Raw genomic sequence first — 21,338 nt, forward strand, 5'->3', positions numbered from 1 at the left:
TTTAATGAAGCTTCTGACTCGATTTGATTAGATTATGATTTTCCAAATGTTCTGCTATTGCTTCCTTGATAATTGATTCCAATATGAAAAGGTACGCAATTGTAGTGTGTGACATAGGGGCTGGAGTATGCTTTTACTTTGGGGGAAGGTCTGACAGAATAGAGTGGGATACGAAGAAAATGGCTGAAGAATACAAAAGAAGGGGCAATTCTTCCTCTGGGGGAGTTGTAGGCTATGAAAAAATTAATCCATCAATAAATTAATTTATCTCTTCTAGACTGTGGTCAGCGCCCGGCAACTCGACTAAATAAACGAATTCTCGGAGGCAGAACTAGTCGCCTGGGCCGCTGGCCTTGGCAGTGCTCACTGCAGAGTGAACCTAGTGGGCACATTTGTGGCTGTGTACTGATTGGACGCAAATGGGTGTTGACGGTGGCACATTGCTTCGAAGGGTAAGTCGCACAATATTGAACTTAAAGTTAAAAGCTCAGTCAATAAATGAGGGAAACTAGCAGCACACATCATCGTGAATGACTGTAGGCATCACAGAGACGTGGTTGCAGGGGGTTCAGGACTGGCAGTTAAACATCCAAGGATTTACAACTTATCAAAAAGACAGGGAAGTAGGCAGAGGGGGCGGGGTTGCCTTGTTAGTTAAAAATGAAATTAAATCTATGGCACTGAATAACATAGGGTCAGATGATGCAGAGTCTGTGTGAGTGGAGTTGAGGAACCACAAAAGTAAAAAACCATGATGGGAGTAACATACAGACCTTCTAACAGTGGTCAGGACCAGGGACGTAAGAAGTACCAGGAAATAGATAGGGCATGTCAGAAAGGCAAGGTCACAGTGATCATGGGGGACTTCAATATGCAGGTGGACTGGATGAATAACATTGCCAGTGCATCCAAAGAAAGGGAATTCATGGAATGCTACAGGATGGCTTTTTGGAACAACTTGTAATGGAGTCCACAAGGGAGCAGGCTATTCTGGACTTAGTGCTATGTAATGAGCCAGACTTTATAAAAGATCCTAAAATAAGGGAACACTTAGGAGACAGCGATCATCATATGGTAGAGTTTAGTCTACAGTTTTAAAGAGAGAAGGCAAAATTGAATGTAATGGTGTTACAGTTAAATAAAGGTAATTACAGGGGCACGAGAGTGGAACTGATGAATACTGACTGGAAGCAGAACCTAGTAGTGGAGCAACAATGGCAGGAGTTTTTGGGTATAATTATGGACACAGGTCAGAGGTTCATCCCAAAGAAAAAGATTATCAGGGGTGGGGTGGGTGTGGAATTACACAGCCATGGCAGACAAAGGAAGTCAGGAAATGTATCACAGGAAAAGAGAGAGCCTATAAAGTGGCCAAGAGCGCTGGGAAATCAACAGATTGGGAAGGCTACAAAAACAAACTGAGGATAACAAAGAGAGAAATAAGGAAAGAGAGGATAAAATATGAAGTTAGGCTAGCCAGTAATATTAGAAATGATAGTAAAAGTTTCAATACATAAGAAACAAACGAGAGACAAAAGTAGACATTGGGCCGCTCCAAAATGATGCAGGAAGGCTAGTGATGGGAGATAAGGAAATAGCTGAAGAACTTAATAAGTACTTTGTGTCAGTCTTCACAGTGGAAGTCATGAGTAATATCCCAACAATTAAGGAGAGTCAGGGGCAGAGTTGAGTATGGTAGACATTACAAAAGAGAAAGTGCTAGAAAAGCTATAAGGTCTAAAAATTGATAAATCTTCTGGCCCTGATGGGCTACATCCTGGTGTACTGAGGGAGATAGCTAAGGAAATAGCTGAGGCGTTGGTTGTGATCTTTCAAAAGTTACTGGAGTCGCGGAAGTCCCAGCTGTTTGGAAAATCGCTGTTGTAACCCCCTTGTTCAAGAAAGGATCAAGACAAAAGATGGAAAATTACAGGCTGATTAGCCTAACCTCAGTTGTAGGTAAAATTCTAGAATCCATCGTTAAGGATGAGATTTCTAAATTCTTGGAAGCGCAGGGTCGGCTTAGAACAAGTCAGCATGGATTTAGTAAGGGGAGGTCATGCCTGACAAACCGTTATAGAATTCTAACAGAGGTAACAAGTAGGTTAGACCAGAGAAACCCAGTGGATGTTATCTATCTAGACCTCCAGAAGGCTTTGATGAGGTGCCTCGTGGGAGGCTGCTGAGTAAAGTGAGGTCCCATGGTATTTGAGGTGAGCTACTGGCATGGATTGAGGATTGGCTGCCTGACAGAAGGCAGAGAGTTGGGATGAAAGGTTCTTTTTCGAAATGGCAGCTGGTGAAAAGTGGGGTCCTACAGGGTTCAGTGTTGGGATCGCAGCTGTTCACTTTATATATAAATGAACTGGATGAAGGGATTGGGGACATTCTGGCGAAGTTCGCCGATGATACGCAGTTAATTGGACAGGCAGGTAGTACTGAGGAGGTGGGGAGGCTGCAGAAGGATTTAAACAGTTTAGGAGAGTGGTCCAGGAAATGGCTGATGAAATTCAACGTGCGCAAGTGCGAGGTCTTGCACTTTGGAAAAGAAGAAATCAGCCATGGACGATTTTCTAAATGGTGAGAACATTCATAAAGCTAAAGTACAAAGGGATCTGGGAGTGCTAGTCCAGGGTTCTCTCAAGGTTGATTTGCAGGTTGAGTCCGTAATTCAGAAAGCGAATATAATGTTGACATTTATCTCAAGACGGTTGGACATAAAAGCAGCAATGCACTTCTGAGACTTTGTAAAGCTCTGGTTAGGCCCCATTTAGAATACTGTGACCAATTTTGGGCCCCACACCTCAGGAAGGAGCGTATCCAGTGGAGATTCACACGGATGATCCCTGGAATGGTAGGCCTAACATACGATGAATGGCTGAGGATCCTGGGATTGTATTCATTAGAGTTTAGAAAGTTGAGGAGAGATCTAATAGAAACTTACAAAATAATGCATGGCTTAGAAAGATGGATGCTGGGAAGTTATTTCCTTTAGATGGGGAGATTAGGACCAAGGGCACAGCCTTAGAATTAGAGGGAGTCAATTTGTATCGATGATACAAATATATCAGTAAGAGGCCCAGCAATCACTCCCCTAGCTTCCCACAGACTCCTATGTTACACCTGATCAGGTTCTGGGTATTTATGCACTTTTATGCATTTCAAGACATCCGGCACATCCTCCTCTATGTAATATGGACATTTTACAAGATGTCACCATCTATTTCCCTACATTCTATAACTTCCATATCCTTTCCACAATAAACACTGATGCAAAATACTCATTTAGTATCTCCCCATCTCCTGCGGCTCACACAAAGGCTGCCTTGCTGATCTTTGAGAGGCCCTATTCTCTCCCTAGTTACCCTTTTGTCCCTAATGTACAATGACCTCCTGCTGGCTCCTCTCTCCCTTGAGAACATTCTGCACCCTCCCCAAGACATCCTTGATCCTGGCACCAGGGAAGTAACAGACCATTCTGATTTTTCGCTGCTGGCCACAAAACCATCTATCTGTGCCTCAGACTAGAGACTTCCCTAACACAGTTGATCTCTTGGAACCCGACGCACCCCTCGATTGCATTAGAGCCAGTCTTGATACCAGAAACTTAGCTGTTCTTGCTACATTCCCCTGAGAATCCATCACCCCCTACATTAACCAAAATAGCATACTTGTTTGAAATGGGGATAGCCACAGAAGACTCCTGCACTACCTGCCTACCTCTCTTACCTTTCATGAAGTTAACCCATCTTTGTGACTGTATCTGCAACTTTTCTACCTTCACATCCCTTTGTTCTTATAAATTCCTCATTGCATCCAACTGTCTCTCCAACCGATCCATTCAATCTGATAGGATTCATAACCAAGGGCATTTATTGCAGATATAATTTTCAGTATCACCCTAAACTCCCACATCTGACAAGAAGAGCATCTCACTCTACTAAAGGCCATTTATGCTTCTTCCAATCTATAGACCCAGAAAATAGCACTGTCTTATTCCTCTACACAGCACTGCTCCAGGCTAACTTAATACTTACGGCTTATATTTTTAAGTTTAATCAAGAAACATGTCTCAATAAAACATATAATCAAGAAAGAACCCACTCTACTCACTACTGCAGACTTACTGTAAGGCCACGCTTAAAATATCCACGTATCTGTCTCTGTGCTGTGACCTCTCCCAAACAGCTTCCTTCAAGATCAGTTGTGAATTTCACTGTTTGTTAATTTGTCCAGATGCACTCCGATGTCCAACGATACATGAATTCAAACAGCAAAGGCAGTAACTGTGCAGGTTCACTGCTGTGTCAGTTAGCAGTGTTATCCCTTCTTTGCAAATGCCAATGGTCAGTGCTTGTATATCTATAAACAAAAGATCCATGAAGGCATGCAAAAAGGATAGTGAATTTGCTCATGGATTGGCCAGACTTCAAGCATAATTCCAATTCCAGCCATTTCCGGGATTTTCTAGCAATCAAAGCTCCCCCAACCCCAGGAAAAGCAAAGGTGTCAGAAAGCCCTGCCAAGAGCAGGGTTCCTTTCTTCCAGGGACACTCACTACCAGCTTTGTTGAAGTTTGGCATTGTATTGGTGTTTGGAATACCAAATAAGTTGAAGAAGCAGTCTAGATTCCCCAAGGACTGTTCGATATTTTTTGGAACAGAAAATTACAATTTCTTTCCAATGCACAAAGGTTTGGAAGAGGCTCCATAGAATTCAGGTTAATGCCTGGGCAATTAACCCCAAGAAAATATGCCGCACCGTGGATTTGTTAGCTGCGTGAATCCAAGTGTCCCAAGTACCTGGTGACACTCTGTACTTCTGGGGTTACAGCATTAGAGCATTTGTGAGAGGAATTATGACTAACCATCAGGATTTCAGCCAATGAGTTTTCAGAATCCATTGTCCTTTTGCCCATGGTTGTTTCTGTTTCTGTGCAGTCTGTGATTATTCTCTGTCTCTGTTGTTTGCTGTAGGTGTAAAGTTTTGCATTACAAAGCATAGGAATGGAATCACATCTTGAAAATTATAGTGTTATCTTAGTTCTGCTAGTGTTTTTTTTATCTGTCCTCAGCTGTGTGTATCTTTCTGGTAGCTGACAGTTGGAAGGCCAGTAGAGGGCAGTCTAATGTCAGAGAGAAGGGCACATCGGAAGAGAGAGGGTCAGAGGTGTCACGGGGGATAATCAGATCCATTTCGTTTGAAGTATTGCAGTAAAAATGATTGATAGAAGAGGAGACAAACTGAAGGTGATACTTTACACAAAACAATAGAAGCTAATGAGAGAAAAGAATGGTTTTCCAATCAAGAGCAGTTTTGTCGTCACAGAAGGAAAAGTTAGGATGGTCAGCTGTAAGACTGAGATTGCAGGGCTAGGACATTGTGGAGGCTGGTCAAAGGAATGTAGAACGGCACACTGATGCAGCAGATCTCAGAATATGGTATCCTGACATGATGGACAAAGCAGAAGATTGGAAAAGGTGTTTAATTGATACATCAGGAATTGAGGGTGTCTGTTGGTTGTTCCAGCATCACTTGGCCTAGTATAAGGTTAAATTACTAAAAGCAGCAGCGTGAGGCAGAGATGGTTGAGAAAGGTAGAACCTTTCTCAAGGTAGGACCTCACAGCTGAAGTAGCTGAAGACCTGAACCTAGACTGTGACAGATAACTGTTTACATTGAAAGTTCCAAGATTAATGCTTACATTGGCAGTTTGCATTGAAAGTTTAAAAGTAAGATTAAAATCGGTTTGATAACAAAATGTTGATATATAGACTTTGATAATAATTTACTCAGCTGAAACAAAAACCAGGAAAGTTAGTTGGTACATAAGAATATAATTCTTTTTCTCCTTGTAGCCGTGAAAATGCAGCTGTCTGGAACGTTGTTTTTGGTATCAACAATCTGGACCATCCATCTGAATCTACGCAGACTCGGAAAGTGAACCGGATTATCTTACACCCCCGCTATAACCGAGCATTTGTTGATTATGACATCAGTGTGGTGGAGTTACATGAAGAAATCATCGAGACCAGTTATGTCCGACCTGTCTGTCTACCCAGAAAGAATCAAGTAGCAGAACCAGATACTTACTGCTTCATAACAGGTTGGGGGCACACTGGCAACAGAGGTAAGAAAGGCCAATGGGAAATCATCCGTTGATCACATTGTAAATTTGGAACAGCTGGTAATAATCTGGCCAAGAATCCAGCAGGATGTTTAAGCCTATGACAGTGCGGCAATTATTCCAGACTAACAGCATAGTATTGAAAAGCCACAATGTAAGAGCTGCCGTAATGGAAGCACCTCCTCCAGTGGTTCCCAGCATTACAGAAACCAGTCTTTAACTAATTCGATTCACTCCAAGTGATATCATAAAACAGTTGGAGGCACTGGATACTGCAAAGACTTTCAGCCCTGATAGCATTCTGATAATAATTTTGAAGAGTTGTGTTCCAAAACTTGCTGCTCCTCTAGTGAACGTGTTCCATTACAGTCATTACACTAGCATCTACCTGACAATATGGAAAATTGCCCCAGGTTATGTCCTGTACATAAAAAGCAGGACAAATCCAATCCAACTGATTACCATCCCATCAGTCAACTCTTGATCATCAGTAAAGTGTTGGAAGGTGTCACCAGCAGTGCTCTGTCACGCAGCACCTGCTAAGTGATGCCCAGTTTGGATTCCACCAGGGCCACACAGTTCCTGACCTCAGTACAACCTTGGTTCAAACAGGGACAAAAGAACTGAGGGGAGGTGAGAGTGACTGTCCTTGACATCAAGGCCACATACGATTGTATGGGGTATCAAGGAGCCCAGCAAAATGGGAATCATTGGGAATCCAGGGGCAAACTCTCTACTGGTTGGAATCATACCTGACATGTACGAAGATGGCTGTGGTTGTTGGTGGTCAGTCATCTCAGCTCCAGGACATCTCTGCATGAGTTCCTCAGAGTAGTGTCCTAGGCTCAACCATCTTCGGCTGCTTCATCAATGACTTTCCCACCATCATAAGGTCAGAATGAGGATGTTCATCTATGATTGCACAATGTTCAGCACCATTCACAATTCCTCAGATACTGAAGCAGTCCATGTTCAAATGCAACAAGATCTGGTCAATATCCAGGCTTGGACCGACTAGTGGCAAGTAACATTCATGCCACACAAATGCTAGGCTATGATCATAACCACTAAGAGACAATCTAACCACCACCCTTCACATTTAGTGGTGTCACCATCACTGAATTCCCTACTATCAATATCCTGGGGGTTACCATTAACTAGAAACTCAACTGGACTCACCACATAAACACAGTGGCCTCAAGAGCAGGTCTGAGGCAGGGAATACTCTGGTGAGTTACTCACCTCCTGATTCCCTAAAGTGTCTCCATCATCTGCAAGGCACAAGTCAGGAGTGTAAAGGAATACTCCCCACTTGCTTGGATGAGTGCAGCTCCAACACACAAGAAGCTTGACACCATCCAGGACAAAGAAATCCACTTGACTGGCACTTAATGCACAAGCATTCACTCCCTCCACCAGCAATGCTCAGTAGTAGCAGTGTGTACTATCTACAAAATGCACTGCAGAAATTCACCAAAGATCCTTAGACAGTACCTTCTAAACCCAAGAATACTTGCATCTAGAAGGACAAGGGTAGCAGATACATGGGAACCCCCCATCCAAGCCACTCACCATCCTATCCTAGAAATACATCACCATTCCTTCACTGTCACTGGGTTAAAATCTTGGAATTCCCTTCCTAATGGCATTGTGGGTCAACTCACAGCAGGCGGACTGCAGCTGTTTAAGAAGGCAGTTCACCTTCTCAAGGGCAACTACGGACAGGCAATAAATGCCGATCAGTCAGTGACACCCATATCCTTGAAAAATGATTTTTAAAAATTACAATCATTGATGCTGGCTTTATATTCCAGATTAACCATTGGAACTTATGTTTTGTCATGGTGGGTTTTGAACTCATGGCTTGTAACCATTAGCCTGGGCCTCTTGGGTCTCGGACTGAGAAAAGGCAGTAAAACCAAAGCAATAATACTTGGAAGTGGAGCTCCATTTTGAAGTGTACAAGACAAGTCTGACCAGTATATGTCATCTGCAAGTTTTACTGTTTTTCCCTCTGGGTTACTGATCTGGGGAAATTTCTACTAGATCACCAACTCCCCACCATTTCAGTGGCTGAGATTTGAGATGTTCCAGTCATTTGGTTAACCTAGAAATTAACTAAATACTTCTGTTTGAGAAAAGAATATAAAACAACAGCCTTTTCTTTTGTTCGTTCATGTGATAGGGGTGTTTTTGACTGGGCCAGAATTTATTGCAGATCACTGAGTTGCCCTTGAGAAGGGGGTGGTGAACCACCATAGTCCATGTGCTCTGTTGGTTGACCACAATGCTGCTGGGGAAGGAATTCTAGGATTTTGACTCTTCAGCAACGCTGGAGGAATGGAGATATTTCAGAGAGAAGATGGTGTGCGGTTTGGACTGAAACCTGCAGGTGGTAGTGTTGGTGGTGTTCCTGCATATCTGCTGCTCTTGGCTTTCAAGATGGGTTTGGAAGATGCTGTCAAAGAAGCCTTAGGAATTTCTATGTGCATCCTGTAGATAGTATACACTGCTGCTATTGTTTGTCAGTGAAGGATGTGGATACTTGTGCATGTAGTGTTAACCACATCCATGCTGTCCGCCGCATTGTCTACATCTGCACTTTGGTGTCATCTGCAAATGTAAAATTTGTGTTGATTTATAAGTAAATCATTATTAAACGTAGTGAACAGGAGTGAAATAGGCACTGAATGTTGTGGAATACCACATTGCACTTTCTGCCACATTGAATAACTACACTTAATTCCTATTTTGAAGCCTGTCAACAATTCATTCTGCCATTTATCCTCTAGCTCCAAATTCTCTGACCTTATTCATTACTCCATTATGGGACAGTTTATCAAAGGTCTTTTGAAAATCTAGATAAATTATTATTTATTATATCACCTTTGTCTATTCTGTCTGTTACCACCTTAAAGAAAATTGATAAATTCGTTATAGCAAGATTTTCCCTATTGAAATACAGACTGACTGTTCATTATCACATTTTTCATTTCTGGATACATTTCTGTTCCCTCCTTTCAGTAAGGTTTTAATTATTGTTCCCACCACTGATGTTAAGCTGAATGATCTATAGTGGACAGTAAAGGAGGTTATCTCAGAGTACAATGGGATCTTCATCAGCCCTCTGGCTCAGTTGATCAATAGCAGATAGTGTTTCATTGAGATAAATACGAGGTTTGCATTTTGGTATGATAAACCCAGGGCAGGACGTATACAGTTAATTAGAACCATGACCTTAAGAACCATAAGAACTAGGAGCAGGAGTCGGCCATCCTGCCCTTCAAGCCTGCTCTGTCATTCAATAAGATCATGGCTGATCTTTTCTTGGCCTCAGCTCCACTTACCTGCCCTCTCACTATGTAACCCTTAATTCCTTTACTTTTCATAAACTTATCTATCTTAGTTTTAGAAACATTCAATGAGGGAGCCTATTGCACTGGGCAGAGAATTCCACAGATTCACAACCCTCTGTGTGAAGAAGTTCCTCCTCAATTCAGTCCTAAATCCGCTCCCCCTCATTTTGAGGCTATGCCCTCTTGTCCTAGTTTCATCCATCAGTGGAAACAACCTCCCTGCTTTTATCTTAACTATTCCCTTCATACCTTTATATGTTTCAATAAGATTCCCCTCATTCTTCTAAATTCCAATGAATATAATCCCAGTCTACTCAGTCTCTCCTCATAAGCCGACATTCTCAACTCTAGAATCAACCTAGTGAACTTCCTCTGCATCCCCTCTAGTGCCAGTACTTTCTCAAGTAGGGAGACCAAAATGATACACAGTACTCCAGGAGTGGCCTCACCAGTACCCCATACAGCTGCAATATAATGTCCTTGCTTTTAAAGTCCATTCCTTGAGCAATGAAGGGCAAAATTTCATTGGCCTTCCTTATTACCTGTTGTACCTACAGACCAACCTTGTAATTCATGCACAAGGACACCCAGGTCCCTCTGCACAGCAGCATGCTGCAATTTCTTACTGTTGAAATAATAGTCCTTTTTACTGCTATTTCTACCAAAATGGATGACTTCACGTTTTTCAACATTGTATTCTATCTGCCAGACCTTTGCCCAATCACTAAAACTTAATGGCAGGCCCCTGGTGAGTGTTGTCAAGCAGAGACACCTAGGTGTGCAGGTACATAGTTCCTCAAAAGTGGTGTCACATGTAGACAGGTTGCTGAAGGCAGTCGGCATGCTTGCCTTCTTCAGTCAGACATCCGAGTACAGATTTTGGGATGTCATGTTACGCCTATACAAGACATTGGTATGGCTACATTTGGAGTACTGGGTGCAATTCTCATCGCCCCACTATAGAAGGAAAGTTATCAAACTGGAAAGGGTGCAAAAAGATTTACAAGGATGTTGCCAAGACTGGAAGTTATAAAAAAAGTTATGTAACTTTGAGTTAAAAGGAGAGGTTGGACAGGCTGGGACTTTTTTTCCCTGGAGCATAGGGGACTGAGGATTGACCATATAGAGGTTTATAAAATCACGAGGGGTATAGATAATGTGAAAAGCCAAGGTCTTTAACCTGGGGTGGGGGGAGTCTAAAACTAGAGAGCAAATGTTTAGGTTGAGAGGGGAAAGTTTTAAAAGGGCCTTGAGGGGCAACCTTTTCACAGAGGATGATAAATATATGGAATGAGCTGCCAGAGGAAGTAATGGAGGTGGGTACAATGACAACATTTTAAAAAAATGTTTGGGCAGATACATTGACATGAAAGGTTTAGATGGATATGGGCCAAATGCAGGAAAATGGGATTAGTTCAGTTTAGGAAACCTGGTCAGCATGGATGAGGTGGGTCAAAGGGCCTTTTTCCATGCTGTATGTCTCTATGATGCAGGAAAGATCCCAGAGACTACTATTTCTCCAGGATGTCAAGCAAAGGGTGAGATCAGGAAAATCCCAGTGGAAACGTACCCCATTATTTCAAACAGGCTCTCTTCAGGAAGCACAACATTGCTGCTCAAGGGTGTCAAGTTCAATGATCTTAGCTCAGAATACAGAAGGAGTTCATAGAAATCAGAAATACATTTGTTGCATTATCTCATTCTTCAGTGAGACATTTAGTTATTGACTCAATAACTTGAAAAACTTTCATATACTTGACTAACTTTAAATTCTGCAAGAATTGGACTGGTGGAACAATATCAATAAGGAATAAATACTTTTTATTCCCATTCTCTCTGTTTTCTATTTCACAGTGTTATCAATCCACTTCTCCCATAATTCATAGAACATTTCAGCGCAGTACAGGCCCTTCGGCCCTCGATGTTGCACTGTCCAGTCATACCAATCTAAAGCCCATCTAACCTACACTATTCCATGCATGTCCATATGTTTGTCCAATGACGACTTAAATGCACTTAAAATTGGCGAATCTACTACCGTTGCAGGCAAAGCATTCCAAAACCTTACTACTCTCTGAGTAAAGAAACTACCTCTGACATCTGTCCTATATCTATCACAATATAGGACAGATGTCAGAGGTAGTTTCCCACATTTTCTGACCTAATTAATTATTTTATTCATTAATCCTGTACAGAAACCAATCCAAAGTACTTGGATGTTGTGACCATGATGTATTTTTAAGAACCAGAACAGACCTGTAAAGGGATTATAGAATTATGTTAAATTATGAAGTGAATAGATCAGATAAAAGCAGGGAGGTTGTTTTCACTGACAGGTGAAACTAGGACAAGAGGGCAGAGCCTCAAAATTAGGGGGTGCGGATTTAGGACTGAATTGAGGAGGAACCTCTTCACACAGAGGGTTGTGAATCTGTGGAATTCTCTGCCCAGTGCAATAGGCTCCCTCATTGAATGTTTCTAAAACTAAGATGGATAATTTTATGAAAAGTAAAGGAATTAAGGGTTACATAGTGAGAGGGCAGGTAAGTTGAGCTGAGGCCAAGAAAAGATCAGCCATGATCTTATTGAATGACGGAGCGGGCTTGAAGGGCAGAATGGCCTACTCCTGCTCCTAGTTCTTATGGTTCTTAAGGTAATGGTTCTAATTGACTGTATACGTCCTGCCCTGGGTTTGCCATACCAAAATGCAAACCTCGTATTTATCTCAATGAAACTCTATCTGCTATTCCTCAGCCCTCTGGTTCGGTTGATCAAGATCCCATTGTACTCTGAGATTACCTCCTTCACGGTCCACTATACCACCAATTTTAGCATGGTCTGCTAACTTACTAACCGTAGCTCCTACATTCTCAACCAAATTGTTTACATAAATGACGAACAACGATAGACCCAGAACCGATCCTTGCAGCACACTGCTGGTCACAGGCCTCCAGACTGCCTCCGAAGTTCGAGTAGAAGATGAGGAAAGTTATTAGAGAAACTCTGCTCCAATATATCAGGAAAGCTGTGGCTTTTTAAAGTACATTTTTAAGTACAATTTTGCAGATAATTTATATTATACTCTAAACGTGGACATTGAACAAATTAAACACACACTTTCAAAACTTTATGGCCAGAGTTTACAGGCAGAGTAAAATTCTCATCATGAAAATGGATACTGCATACTACAATCCATTGTACATTGAGCTATGGTGACAAGATATCAATCTTAATGTTCTTTCAACTTTTATTCCAGTTCCATTCAAACTCCAGGAAGGGGAAGTCCGCATTCTCTCACCTGATCGTTGCCAGTCATACTTCGACACTAAAACAATTACTTCACGAATGTTATGTGCAGGCTATGAACCTGGAACAGTGGACTCTTGCATGGTAAGGGTGGAGGGAGGATGTGTTAGGTTTAAAATAGTAATAACAGGAAATATTTCTATTTAGATTGATGTCAGGCACAATGTAAACACAGGGTGAAAGTGAGATCTGCCGATGCTGGAGACTAGAGTCAAGAGTGTGACGTTGGAAAAGCACAGCTGGCCAGACTGTATCTGAGGAGCAGGAGCAGGAAACTGATGAGGGGCTTCTGTGTCATTTAGAGACGTCGATTTTCCTGTTCCTCAGATGCTGCCTGGCCAGCTGTGTTTTTCCAGTGCCACACTCTCGTCAATGTAAACACATAACTGCTGAGTTGTGTGAAAGTTATTTAGCCTCATTAATGACATGCACGGACAATCAAGCCAGGGTTTGGTAATTAGAATGACTATTTTGAATTTCTGCCATGTGGGGACAGGGTGGGTGGGTGCCAAAGTAGCTTTTGCATCTATTTGTTAGGTTTAATTGATTCACCCATCTCTGAATAATAATGAAGCTAGCCTGACAGCAACATGTGCTACTGGTGGTAAATTACCCACTTCACCTTTTACCCCTTCTCATCATTATCATCAGCATCCATCTTCCTGCAATTGTATCTTGTGAAAGCCCAACTCTCATTGCTGGGGAATTCTGTACAGAGTATTGTCGATGACAACTATTAAGACCATAAAAAATAAGAACAGGATCAGGCCATTTGCCCCCTCAAGCCTGCTCCAACATTCAATAGGATCATGATTGATCCAACATTCCTCACATCTATGTTCCCGGCTTCTCCCTGAAACCCTTGATTTCCCAACTGATCAAGAATCTATCTATCTCAGCCTAAATGGACTCTGCCCCAGAACTCGCTGTAGCAAAGCAAGGAGTTCCAAAGACACTTTACCCTCTGAGAGAAGAAACTCCTCCTCATCTCAGACTTAAATTGGCACCCCTTTATTTTGAGACTATGCATTCTGGTCTCAGACTCCCAACCATCCTCCCAACCCTGATTAGCCTTTGTTTAAAAGACAATTCCTCCATGCCAGCAATCATCCTAGTGAACCTTCTCTAAAGTGCCTCCGACAAAATTATGTCTTTCTTTTAAGGGGACAAAAACTGCTCAGAGTGCTCCAGATGTGCTCTCACCAACATCTTGGTAAGACTCCTATATGCCAACCCCCTTGAATTAGGGCCAACATTCCATTAGCCTACCTGATTACCTACTTAGCCTGTGTTTCATGTACAAGTACCCTAAAGTCTCATTATCTTGCAGATTTGTTCATTTTATCTCCATTTAAATAACATTATGTTCTTTTGTTTTCCCACTTCATACTCCATTTGCCAACATTTTGCCCTTTAATTAACCTATCAATATCTCTCTGTAAACTGAGTGTATCCCTCTCATAGTCTGCTTTTCCACCAATTCTTTTTGTGTCTTCTGCAAATTTGTCTACAGTACATTCAGTTCCTTCCTCCAAGACATTAATACATTTGTAAACAGTTGTGGACCTAGTGCTGATCCCTGTGGAACCTCAGATTATATAAAGGAAGCAAGAGGTCAAAGAGAACACTAGTCCCTTATAAAATGAATGTAAGGAGATAGTTTGGGGAACAAGAAAATGGCAGATGAGTTAAACATATATTTTGTATCAGTATTTCAGATGAAAACATCCCATTAATACTGAAAAATATGGGTGAAAAATTAAGCATCACTAGAGAATTAGTATTTTTAAAAAAATGATGCTAAAGGCAGATAAGTCCCTTGACCCTACTGGCTTGCATCCTAAGATCCTAGAAGAGGTAGCCACAGAGATTGTGGATGGACTGGTTGTAATTTTCCAAAGATCACAGCAGGAACAACGGAGATGGGAGCGGCAGTAGGCAATTCAGCCCTTTAAGCCTGTTCTGATATTTAACATGATCATGGCTGATCTGATCCTGGTCACAACTCCACTCTCCTGCCTGCTCCCCATTGCCCTTTATCCCACTTTTCATCAGAAATATATCTATTTCTTTCTTCAAGTTGTTGATTGATTCTGCCTCCACTGCACTCTGGGACAGTGAGTTCCACAGATTCACAACCCTTCGAGAGAAGTAATTTCTCATCTCCCTCTATATCCGTGAACTCTTATTGGAGATTGTCTCACAAGGGAGAATATCTGTTCAATGTCCACCTTATAAATCCATTTTAGCATTTTATATCCCACAATAGATCCCCCCTTCATCTTCTGAACTCCAGCGAGTATAATCCCAAGCTATTCTGCAGCTTCTCAATATGTCAGCCCTTTTACGCCTGGAATCGACCTGGTGCACCTCCTCTGAACTGCTCCAGTGTTATCGCATCCCTTCTCAAGTTACAAGACCAAAACTGGACACAATATTTCAGGTGTGGTCTCATAACAACTTTTATAATTGTACAACACTTCTTTACTATTATAACCCAGTCTGTTTGCAATAAATGCCAGGATTCTATTTGCCTTTCTCATTTAATGCTGAACCTCACTTTCTGCGATTCATGCATGAAGACGCCCTGATCCCTGAGCACTGATAAATGGAAATCAGATTCAAAGTGTAAGTAATAATTCACCCTTTTATTTTCCCAGCCAAAATGGCCAATCTCTCATTTATCCAGATGAAACTCTATCTGCCAGCTTCTAGCCCATTCTCCTGGCCGAACAATATTTTTCTGTAAACACTTTAGCTCATCACTGCTGTTTTCCTGCCTATTTCAGTATCAGCTGCAAGCTTTTCTATGTTTATATTCTGTCCCCACTTGCCGATATAAATCGTAAGTAATTGAGGTCCAAAAACTGAACCCTGCGGCATTCCACTAGTTACAGTTAGTCATCTAGAGAAGGATCCATTTATCACGACCCTCTGCTGTCTGTCAGTCAGCCAATCCTCTATTCAAGCCAATAGTCTACTCTCTAAGCCAATATTTAAACTCTTGGGATCTAACCTTCTAGATCAGTCTTTTATTTGGCACCTTATCCAATGCTTTTTAGAATTTGAGAGATATACCACATCCACCAGATCCCCATTATCTACCTTGATGATTACATTCTCAAAGAACTCCAGCAAGTTTGTCAAACATGACTTGCCCATCATGAAAATGTGCCAGAACTCATGAATTGAGCTTTGTTTTTCTAAGTGTTCAGTTATCTCCTCCTCAATGATTGACCCCAGCAAGTTCCCACCACAGAGATCAAAGTAACTGGCCTGTAGTTTCCCACTTTTTGCCTATCTCCTTTTTTGAATAAGGGTGTCTCATTAGCAAGTTTCCAATTCACTGGTATCTTCCCAGCATCCAAGGAATTTTGGAAAATCATAACTAATACATTTTGTATCTCTGCTCCACCTCCTTTAATACCCTAAGGTGCAGGCCATCTGGCTGCGGTTTACTTAACACTTCCTCTCCAATCATTGTGATTTCCCCAAGTTCCTCTGTAGTAACCACAATTTTTGGAACAAATTACTTTTTCACAGTGGAAGAGAGAGACAAGGCATTGGCTTAGTACCTCTGCCATGTCTGAGTTTTGCCTTATTAATCTTGCAGTTCTTGGGAAGAAATTACTATCTCTCACTGTGAGACAGAGACAAAATATTGGTGTTATGCCTCGGCCATCCTTGGATTCTGCAGAGGATTGGAAAACTTCAAATGTGACAACCCTACTCAGAAAGGGAGGCAAAAGCGATAACTGTATGCATAACATACAGTTTAGCATAACATCTCTTGTTAGAAAAGTATTAGGATAAATAATTAAGGAAGTAATAGCAGAATATTTGAAAAATCATAATCTACTCAAGCAGATTATGAAAGAATTATGGCTTCATGAAAGGAAAAACACATCTGACTAATTTATTAAAGTTTTTCAAGGATGTCTGAACCAGAGTGGAAAGAGGGGAACCAGTAGATGTGTTTTATTTGTACTTCCAAAAGGTGTTCAACAAGGTACCTCACAAAAGGTTACTTCATAAGATAAGAGCCTACTGTGCTGGAGGTAGTATGTTGGCATGCATAGAGAACTGGTTCATGGGTAGGAAACTGCAAATGGAGGTAAGGGGTTCTTTCTCAGGTTGTTGACCCATGACCAGTAGGGTTCCACAGGGATTGTTTAGATTCCCGACAGCGTAGAAACAGGCCCTTCAGCCCAACCAGTCCACACCGACCCTCTGAAGAGTAATCCACCCAGACCCATTTCCCTCTGACTAATGCATCTAACACTATGGATAATTTAGGATGGCCAATTCACCTGAACTGTGGGAGGAAACCCATGCAGACACGGGGAGAAAGTGCAAACTCCACACAGACAGTCACCCGAGGCTGGAATCGAACCTGGGACCCTGGTGCTGTGAGGCAGCAGTGCTAAACACTGAGCCACCGTGCCACCCTATATGAATGACGTGGAAGAATTAAGTACTTTAGGCTAATTTGCAGACAACACAAAAATAAGCACGTTGTGAGAGGGATGCAAACAGTTTACTGAGTTAAGTGGCTAGGTTAAGTGCACAAATAGTTGCTGAAAATGTGTTGCTGGAAAAGCGCTGCAGGTCAGGCAGCATCCAAAGAGCAGGAGAATTGATATTTCGGGCATAAGCCCTTCTTCAGAAAAGGCTTATGCCTGAAACGTTGATTCTCCTGCTCTTTGGATGCTGCCTGACCTGCTGCGCTTTTCCAGCAACACATTTTCAGCTCTGATCACCAGCATCTGCAGTCCTCACTTTCTCCTGCACAAATAGTTGGCAGATCAAGTATAATATGGGAAAATGGGAAGATGTGCATTTTGGAAAGGAGAAAAAACAGCAGTATTGTTTAACTGGAAATAAACTGCAGAAAGCTGTAACAAAGATACATGGGGTACTTGTACATGAAGCACACAAGGCTAGCACACAGGTGCAGTAGGTAATCAGGAACGCTAATGGAAAGTTGGCCATTATTTCAAGGGAGTTAAAGTATAAGTGTAGGGAAGTCTTATACCAAATTAACGAGCTGCTGGTGAGACCACACCTGGAGTAATGTGAGCAGTTTTGGGCCCCTTATTTAAGGAAAATTACCATATCATTGGAGGCAGTTCCAGTAATTCACTGGGATGATCCCTGGGATGTTGTAGAGGGATTATTTTATGAACAAAGGCTAAACAGGTTGGGGCTCCACTCACTGGAATGTATGAGAAGTGATCTCACTGAAACATATAGGATTCATAAGCAGCTTGCAAGGTAAATGGTGAGTCTAGGATCATAGGGCCTCGTCTCAGAATAAAAGGGTGCCAATTTAAGACTGAGATGAAGGAGAAGTTCTTCTCTGAGAGAGGTTTTGGAACACATTGCCACAGAGAGCTGGAGAGCAGGGTCACTGTGTATATTTAAGGCTGAGAGAGATAAATCTTTGCTCAGTAAAGGAATCAAGAATTATGGGGAAAAGACAAAAAAGTAAATGTGCGTTAAGTGGTAATAACTATGATTTTATTGAATGGTAGAGGTCACTGGCAGGGCCAAGTGGCCTATCTCCTGTTTCTATTTCTTATGATCTTATTCAAGTCAAGTGGTGGAAAGTGAGATTGGGTTGTGTAGGTGCAAGATCATCAATGTGGACATGATGTGCTATCCTGTGCAACTCTAGAGCTCTATTAGTTTTAATTCTATTAGAATTGTTTAAACTAAATGAAGTGCAAGTGCTTTTGTTTGTCCAACATATTAAATTCCATTGTCATTATTGTCTCTGATCATCAGGGTGACAGTGGAGGACCTCTGGTTTGTGAACAACCTGGCAAGAGATGGATATTATTTGGTTTAACATCTTGGGGATCAGTGTGCTTCACGAAACTCATTGGACCTGGTGTTTACAGCAATGTAACTCATTTTGTTGAATGGATTGAAAGGCAAATCTACATCCATACATTTTTATAAATGCATCAAATGCCAGTGAACAGCATCGGAAATTAAACCTCAAATAGCAGAAACCTCAAGAAGCAGAAATGTGGCAGCTCTCAAAGACTGCAAAATTATCGACATGATCATTCCCCTTAGCAAGCACCACATCTCCCATCCCCATTCACTGAGTGTTCAACAATGTTATTCATAAGGAATAACCACACCAAACTGCTCTCAAGGTGATGGTTTCAAATCTCTGGGTTGTTATGGGAACAATTGTTGTTAAAATGTCACTAAATAAACTCCATATTTCTGAGAAATGTTTATCCCAGTACATAATGCACCTATCAACCACTGCTCCCTTTTGAAATTTTGCAGCACATACATTCCAAAGTTTTACAAGCATGGAAAGACATGATTAAATTCTTCTGGAAAGTGAGGTCAGCATTTGTTGTTCAGATTGTTTGTGGACAGAATTTTTTTGCTACCTCTAACTTGAGTATTTGAGAAAGCTGCTTCTGCATTCTCCATGACACTGCCCCACACTGAGGATGCTGATGAGAGAAAAATTTATTTCACATTTTACAGAACTATTTCTAGGATGGGTTTAGGTTGCATCAGTGTGTAACTGTGAGCCAAATGTATTGGAGTTCTAGATGCGTTTCTACATAACGTCAGCGTAAAGCTTTTCTTATAATTATTCCTTGATAACTGTGTACAATATTTCTAATATGTTGACATCAAATGCAGTTAGTATCTTATATACTGATTATTTAACTGGAATACTCGTTAAAAAGAAAATACCAGCAGTAGACATTCTCTTCCCTAAAAGCTTTAGTTGCCAACTTATGTGATTTGGAAAGAAGTGTTCAATTGTAGCCTAATATAATAAATTTTAAGAAATGAGAAAGATTTGATTTTGTAGCTTGAACTGAGTGATCATATATTGTAATTGCCTTGACCTAATGCTATATACATAGAAGTTCTATTCCGTTTTAAAGTAGGAAACAACTATCCAAAAAGTGAATAATGTGCACTTCTCCTGAATCTGTGATCTAGTTTCATTACCACATAACTGACCAAGAGTAGAAGTGTCTTGTGATTTTTTAAATGAAATTTCAATGAAAAACAAATTTGAGCTTTCTGTATACAGGGTCACTATTCTAATTCTAAAGTATGGACTTTGTTCGTTATATTAGCATTTCAAACTGCTCCTATCCATTGACCTTTGAGTGTCTCACTATTTTCAGTGTGAAGGATTTCCTGTGTAAAATGTGAATTTTCCTTTAATAAGGAAAGCTCACATTTGGAAATCAGTTCAGTCTGCTATTTTATTCAGTAACAAGAATGAATTAAATTGGAGACTTATCACTTTTTAAAATCCAGGGTCTCTCTCTCTCTCTGTGATATCAGTATTCATCAAATGTGAAGTGAATAAATTGAACTTTGTTCCTGTTTTACTTTTTCTAAGCTACTGTAAGTGGTATTATTACTTATTACCACTTTTCAAACTAAAATTACTCTTATGCCAAAGTTTTGTTTCAGCTTGCTTTGTATTTACATTGGGTTTTTGTGTGGCAGCTTGCTATTCAAGTCTGAGAATAAATACTACACTGTGATAGCATTATATTGTTGAAAAGTGCCATGTACTTGGTTCCTGTATCATTTCTAAACAAAGACATTTGAGAAATGTCTGCAATGTTCAATGTAACATTCCATGTAAAGATGATACAATGCTTGTAATTTTATAAAATATTTTTATATTGCTTTTTCTATCTGTGCAGATTTCAACCTTCTGCTGTTGTGTGGCCAAACTTTAAATAGATTGGGTGTTTGCACTTTGTGACGTTGTAAATGACAATCAAAAAGCAAACTGCTGGTTGCCAGTGTTGTAAACAGAAGACATGGGCTTACAGTACAAGCTTGTTCTATTTAACAGCACCAGTTCAAATTCAAACACACACATTTTAACCTCATTTCAACTGTCAAAACGTTTTCTGGGAAACCTTATTCCTATTTTAGTAGATTAAGATCTAAATACTCAGCCTGCCTTTACCTGATCCTCCAGTGTAATTTACTGCTTGGCTTGGCTTGGAGTTTCTATCACTTAACTAGTCATTCATAACACTATATTTTTGTTCATTACTGACTCCTTCATTAAGCAGGGAGTTGGAAAACCTGAAGGAAGCAAACATATGCAATTATTGCCACATTTCAAGTTAGTCTCTTATCTCACTCACACATTAGAGACAATTAAATCTTCAGGATAAGGTCAGAAAGTCCTAAAACAAAGCTTTGTTTTGTGACTAAAAGATGATGGTTGAATAAGTGACCATTAGTAGAGTTTGAACATTAACTGGATGGCAGTGCAACCTTTTTCTTACAATCTTAATTTATAGCCTAGTAGCATGGGATGTGATCCACTTAATTAAATTGATAAACGATGATTGGAAAGATGATCATATTTGATCAGTTCTCTCTTTTAAACAAGAGGTCTTTTGGCTTCAAAGTTTTGACAATATTTTTGACAGCATTGCCAATCTAAACTTTTCTGGAATTTTTTAATGCAATGTGGGCATTATTGGCTTGGCCAGCATTTATTGCTCATTCCTCATGATCAG

General features: G+C 40.8%; 1 protein-coding gene across 1 annotated transcript in view; it reads left to right on the forward strand.

Annotated features, from left to right (window-relative positions):
* Nucleotides 1-19,390, forward strand: part of corin (corin, serine peptidase) — a 232,537-nt gene extending 213,147 nt beyond the window's left edge. Inside the window, exons 19-22 of the mRNA XM_060830982.1 lie at nucleotides 278-452; nucleotides 5,859-6,130; nucleotides 12,740-12,873; nucleotides 18,577-19,390. Coding sequence (XP_060686965.1) covers nucleotides 278-452; nucleotides 5,859-6,130; nucleotides 12,740-12,873; nucleotides 18,577-18,753 — 758 coding nt within the window. The 3' untranslated portion in view covers nucleotides 18,754-19,390. The remainder of the gene's footprint in view (nucleotides 1-277; nucleotides 453-5,858; nucleotides 6,131-12,739; nucleotides 12,874-18,576) is intronic.
* The last annotated feature ends 1,948 nt before the right edge of the window (nucleotides 19,391-21,338 follow it).

Source organism: Hemiscyllium ocellatum, chromosome 1 (genome assembly GCF_020745735.1).
Source record: "Hemiscyllium ocellatum isolate sHemOce1 chromosome 1, sHemOce1.pat.X.cur, whole genome shotgun sequence".
NCBI classification, from domain to species: domain Eukaryota; kingdom Metazoa; phylum Chordata; class Chondrichthyes; order Orectolobiformes; family Hemiscylliidae; genus Hemiscyllium; species Hemiscyllium ocellatum.